Below are 6,602 nucleotides of genomic sequence, written 5' to 3'. Positions count from 1 at the left end.
TAGTAATTAATTTATAAATCGTATATATAAATATATAGAATGACAAGTCGCAAGTGTAAAAAATATGTATAAAGATCTTTATATTGTAATAATTGACACACGAATAGTTAAACAAAATTAAATAAGCAATAGTAGGGGAAAGTGGATGAATTGTGCGCACTTAAGGAAAATTTATTGTCCTGGAATGATTTTCTAAATTCAAAGCGATATAAGTATGGAAATAGAAACTATAAACATTTTTCTACCATTACGTATTCTCATATCGAACAGATTTTCATTTAATAAAGTTGTATTTGGAAAAAGGAGGAAACGGAAAAGCGAAAAAATTTCTCGCGCGTCGGGTAATTGTGCGCATAGGTTAGATAATTGTGCGTATTATAATAATAATACACATAGATTTTGGCAAAATAAAATAATAATGCAAAGAAAAAATGAAAAAAATAGAGATATTAATAGATTTTACGCGTTGCTTTCCAATATTTATATAAGATTCCCGCTATGCGCATTAATATTTATAAAATTCGCGCTTCGCGCTAGCTACTAACTATTACACGCATTCTACAATAAGTCATTAATCATAAATCAAAAGTTAGAAGCTGGAAATTGACCAATCACAGTCGTTAATTTTCAACTTCTAACTTCTGATTTATGATTAATTACTTATTGAGAATGACCATTATATATTACGTTTTCAATTATTATGCTGTTCTCTTGACTTAGCTCAATAGTTGAGTAATCGCTCACTGTTACTGATGTAATCTTTTAAAACATCCAATCAGCATTTTAGATCTGGATGAATACATTAATTGCAAACGAGCGCACACTCAACGGTCCGCTGGACGCAGCTATTAAAATTCTTAAGTCAGACCCATTCCGGACAGACTGCCTGGAACCAAGGCTTAGCCCACGCGATGTACATATACTCGCGAAAACGTCGCCCGGACGAAACAGTGTCACATTACAGTTATATTGTTGAGTAAATAAATAACAAGTAACAGATATGTATGTTACATGTTACTTAGTGTTTGCTGGATATATGTATATAAGACGATCACATAAGTACGTACCAAAATCATCACCCAATTTATTTGGATGTTTCTTTAATTCGAGTAAGATATCAATAAAATCATGCCTAGTAACATTATTCATTTCTCTATAATTCATGGTCTCCACGATGACTCGTGTGAAGAATTTGGTAATTTCTGTTTCCGATAAGATATAACCGAGCATTTCGTACAGCTGCGGACAAAATTGTTTCAATCTTAATCGTAACACATTTGTCCATGTCGGATTGAATATTTTCCTTCCCATCTTGCGAAATTCGCTGTTCTCGTTTGACAATGCGTTCATCTCGATACCGAAGGCACAGGTACCGATTACATCAGTCATATATTTGGCCATCAACTCGCGACATTCTACTGGTTCATTCTTGCTCGCTATCTTTTCCATGTACAGGATCAGGTGATCAGCACATTCTGATATTAAAGAAAACATCTCCTTTAGTTTACCGGATGTAAAAACAGGTGATAACCGCATTCTCAACGGTCGCCATCTCTTTGGCTCCAAAGCGAAAAGATGTTGCGACAATGGTTCGACCTGCAATACATAACAGAAACGCGCGTGAAACATAAATGAAATAAATTTAACTCAAAATTAATTTTTATTAATTTTTATTAGTTTCTTTATAGAATTAGCTTAAAAGAATTTGATTAAAACTTTTAAAAATAAATCTCACTATATTTAATAAGACTCGCCACTCACAAAGTATAGAATTAAGTATTCCTATGTAATGCGCTGTGTATTTCATTTACACTTTGTACATTCTTATACTACTTTGTATATTCTTATACTACTTTGTATATTCTTATAATGGCTTTTAGCGTATTCTCACCTTTTTGAGATCGGGATATCCTCTGTCAGCAAAGTCGGAGAAATCTTTGATAAGAATATTCTTTATTAAATCTAGATCTTTTACAATAAGAATGGGTGTCTTCGTCATAAATATTCCAATCAATGGTTCATTTTTGTAAGTATCATATATTTCTTTTACATAATCACCCGTAAATTTTTTATTAAACAAAACATCTTTAAAATTTCCCATTCCCGGTATTGGTCGAGGACCAGAAACGCCACGTGACTTCCAAAAGTCAAAAGTGGATGTAAGGAAATAATAAATAGCAAGAACAACGGCAGTAATGCCGCATAATATTTCAAAGGATTGCATTATCCAACAATCGTTGATCGATTATTATGAATAATTTTTACTGAAAAAAAGAGAAAAGATGTTCTGTTATATAAAACTCCGTCTTAAGGTATATAGAAAGAGATATTTAAATTTGATATAGATGTACAATAAAATATATACGTTTAAGTTAAATTTTTGATGAAATTTTATTGATATTAGAACAATTGAGAAATTACTTTTTCTTCCAATTCGATCACCGGAACACGTAATAATATTAATCGCAATAACTAGTATATATAGCTAGAACGTCTCTTTTAGACGAAGTAAATAAACAATATTTATCCTTCGCGAACCAGGTAGAGTGTGACATGTATCCCAGCAAGAGGAATTTCTATACTTTATAAAAAGTTATCACGCGCATGATTTCGTGCAACTGGAGACCGCGTTGTTATCAGTCATATTAAATTATAGCATATTTATTATGAAGCATGAGGTATGAGATATATACTCATTTATGGTCTATGTTGATTTCCTATCTGGTTCGCGAAAGGTAAAGATAGACCGATGAAATTAAAGTATATGAAAAAAAAACGCAATTTTCAGTCAAGTTCAAGATTTATGATTTACCGAATTAAGATTTCTGCCGCGTCTAGACAGTGAATTTTTGCCGTCTTCCCTTTAAGGGGACTCGTTTGAGGAACAACCACGTCGGTGAAACAAATACTACAAAAAAGGGATCTGCCACTTTCAAAAATCAAATAATCTTGGCGACGCCATCCAAGATCAATCTAATAAGATTAGTAAATAGATCTTTTTGAACCCTGCAACTTTTGTCTGAAGCACTTTTCTGTAAAACTTATATGTTTTAAGATATTCAGGTGTCCCGATCTTTTTGCAACACCCTGTATATGGTTTTCGATTCAATGCGCTTGTTGAAATGAGTAGAAGCTATAATAGGAGCATGCGTTGCGAGCAATCTCTAGTGATCTATGAAAAATTTTCTCAATTTTTCGCGTGACAAAAAATGATTATTTTTTTAAAACTTTTTTTCAAAAATATCGCCCCCCTGAACTTGCCGCTTCTAGGCTATAGTCTAGTGCTAATATGGCACTGATCAACTTATTCATGCCTAATATTTCTTGTGAATTTGTAGCTTAAACTGCAAATTGTATAAATTCACAAGAAATATTATAGGTACGAAGAACCGCTTTGACCGGAAATGGCGTTTTTCACTCATATATGTTTATAATTTTCGTATCTTTCATCCTGGGAAAAAATATTTTATAATTATATTATTGTACATATATAATTATATATATATTTATGTATAATTATATTTAAATTTATATATAAAATTATATATAATTATATATTTTTTTCCGTAACGGTACTAACGTGCATACAACAAAAAGAAATAATCCCGAAATGTTTATCCGAGAAACAGTGCTAGAATTAATATTGACACATATGCGCAATACGTTACATTATCAAATAAGGTAATTAAGAAAATTGAAAGAAAAACAACAATATGTAGACAATTATTTTTCAATACAACACGCTGAGATGCGTAGATATTATTACGTCATGATACGATGCAAATTATCTTGAAAATTAGAAGTAAAATTTAATTTATCGCCTTTTATAAATGAAATTTACCAAAAAAGTACAATTCGATGATTTCTCAGATTTCTCCATCAATGTATTTTCATTATACAAGATGTCAGGAAAATCGACGTTAATACTTCGGGAAGTGATTCGGAAACCAAAAAGGAAAAAAAAAAGCTGTATAAACATACATCCGGAAATAAGTCATTTCTGAGTTATAATCACTTTTATGTTAAAAAATTGAAATTTATTTTCATAATTACAATCATAAGTCAGCAATATTGTTGGGCGCATTTCTGTAAATTATTTACTTTTTGTGATAGATAAAAATCAAGTGGATTCATCTGGTGATCTTGGGGACCAGGTAGTCAGACCTCCACGCCCTATTCATTTCTGACTATAATTTCGATTTAAATCGATTTCTGGCTAATAATATTGCTGATTTAAGACACAGAATATGGATTTGAAGAAGTAGAGATCCAAATATTTTTCGAAGAGTTCGGAATTCCTTTGATAAAAGAATAAGAGCCTAAATTCGTGTTGAAGGTGGTCATTTTAAACGTTTCATTTAATTTCTATTATATTTAACCTGTTTGTATTTATCTAAAAATAACGCAGTAACCGTATTTACAAATACCGGAAAATTAAAAAATAAAAAGTAAAATAATTTAAAAATAAAATAACACATAGTTATCTAGGTTAAAACATTTTCTCTCTGTCTTGTGAAACAAATTATGATTGCAATTATGAAAAATAAATCAATTTCAATTTTTTAACATATAAGTGGTTATAACTCGAAAACGACTTATTTCCGGACCTATATTTATATAACTTTTCTTTCTTCTTTTTGGCTCCGGAATATCTTTTCGAAGTATTGACCTCGATTTTCCGGACACTCTGTATAATCCTTATTTTTATTTATTATCAAAATAAAAATTTTTTGTTTATAATTAGCATCAACAAATTCAAAGCGATCTCTCGCTGTACTGGAGTAGAAAAAACAAGAAAAAGTGTACAATAAAAAAAACGTATATTAAAATACGTTCTTTTATTTTAAAATTTAAAGCTATCCTTGATCTTCAACAATATTCTTTTAGCAGTAAGATGGAAATAGAGTATGAAAATATGAATACAGATATATCAACGTTGCTTTAATTTTAATTACAATTTTCCTGCGCATATAATGCAGGAATAATTGAATGCACGCACATATGCATTGTTAAGATATTAAGAGGCTCGTTGCCAAACACACATCAAAAACACATTGCAATGCACCAACACCAACAATCTACTTATAACACGTGATATGACGCCGACGAAATATTTAAGAGATAAAGTAATTAATACCATTTATCAATATAATTTAATATCACTTTGTAATCACACAATCAAAAGAAAAAAATTACGTTAGAAAATTCATTCTTTTTGCTTTTCCTATCTGCTTCATCTTGGTAGGTAACTTTTTTGTCTGATAATAATAAATCGATGTGTGATGAAGCAATTTATTTCATATTTAGCAAAATAAAATTACAGAATTTACTTTTCTTCTTTCTAAAATTGTCAATTCGATTTTGGTATACAATGGACATACCTAATTGCAGATGACAATAAAATGTAACCGTGCACTGGCGATATTGCCAGTGTATCACTGAATGCCAGCTTGTAAATAAACTACCATCCTATAGCTTGTAACGGTTTACAATTTGAGATAACACTAACTGTTGCTGTCTAGATCATGCGAAATTATATAGAGAGACCAGGAGATGGAAGTACATGAGTCACGATGGATTGTGAAAATAACCGATTTATCTCTTTCAATTTTTGGATAACATGATTCTGCAAATAATAATGATAAAAAATTTGAATCAATTAAACAGTTTATTTATTGTTAAACAATTAATTTATTGTAAAAACATTTAGTGTTGGGGCTAATGAGAGCAAATAGCGTAGTAATTAAAGCGAAAAACAATGGATGATGAAAGATTCAGAAAAATTTTTCCACTTCAAAAAAAATTTTGATTTATTGATTCTCTTATATACTATGCGTTATGCGTTATGTTAAAATCTATGGCCAGTATTCAGAACGTGCTTACAATGGTGTTAGTGAGCTAACGTGCTATACTTTATGCATATTATAGAAATTCAGAAATAAATACGTACTTTTATCGATAAAAGCGTGTTTTGAATAAGTACTTGTGTGTCGCCCTTATTAAAAAAATCATGTCAAAACGTTACATAATGAAATTATGCAATTAAAACATGTAAATTACGTAACGGATTGTTCCAAGCTAGTACGTGAGTTTTTAAATGACGTAATTCGAAAAATCACATGATATTAGAAATAATTTCATCCATGAGATACTATTAAAAATCAACCCTGAACAAATTTTCGGCGGTATAAAAAGGGCTCCGGAGATAATTGAAGAACACTGACATTATCGACAATTGATATAAATTGTCTATTATCACCGACGAGATACTGTAACGTCGTCCGATTTTCCCCTTTATATTCTACCTTATTAATGGTTTTAGAAACGCCGGCTTAAACCCGCGTATTATTTTTAATCTCTATAACTACTTTTATGACTATTTTATTATTGATATTTTATCATTATTATATTATTTTAATACAATATATTAGTTGAGCGACGTGCTTGACTCCTACTATCCTTTCCAGTTCTTTGATTTAGAAGGAGTCTTGGTTAGTTTGATTTGTTACACGGACATATATATTAAATATTATATATATATATAAAAATTATATATATGATATAAAAAAAATTTATATATAATATTATATATATATTATATT

The 6,602-nt window shown here is 30.1% G+C and overlaps 1 protein-coding gene across 1 annotated transcript in view; it reads right to left on the bottom strand.

Annotated features, from left to right (window-relative positions):
- Window positions 1-5,409, bottom strand: part of LOC108750323 (cytochrome P450 6j1-like) — a 6,831-nt gene extending 1,422 nt beyond the window's left edge. The window contains exons 1-3 of the mRNA XM_018489702.1: window positions 5,382-5,409; window positions 1,892-2,264; window positions 1,019-1,596 (exon numbers count right to left, since the gene is read on the bottom strand). Of these exons, the coding sequence (XP_018345204.1) occupies window positions 1,019-1,596; window positions 1,892-2,224 (911 nt within the window). The 5' untranslated portion in view covers window positions 2,225-2,264; window positions 5,382-5,409. The remainder of the gene's footprint in view (window positions 1-1,018; window positions 1,597-1,891; window positions 2,265-5,381) is intronic.
- Between the last annotated feature and the right edge of the window lie 1,193 nt (window positions 5,410-6,602).

The sequence above is a fragment of the Trachymyrmex septentrionalis genome, unplaced genomic scaffold (genome assembly GCF_001594115.1).
Source record: "Trachymyrmex septentrionalis isolate Tsep2-gDNA-1 unplaced genomic scaffold, Tsep1.0 scaffold36, whole genome shotgun sequence".
Taxonomy (NCBI): Eukaryota; Metazoa; Arthropoda; class Insecta; order Hymenoptera; family Formicidae; genus Trachymyrmex; species Trachymyrmex septentrionalis.
Note: the sequence above shows the minus strand (reverse complement) of the source record. Positions and strands in the feature narration are given on the sequence as shown.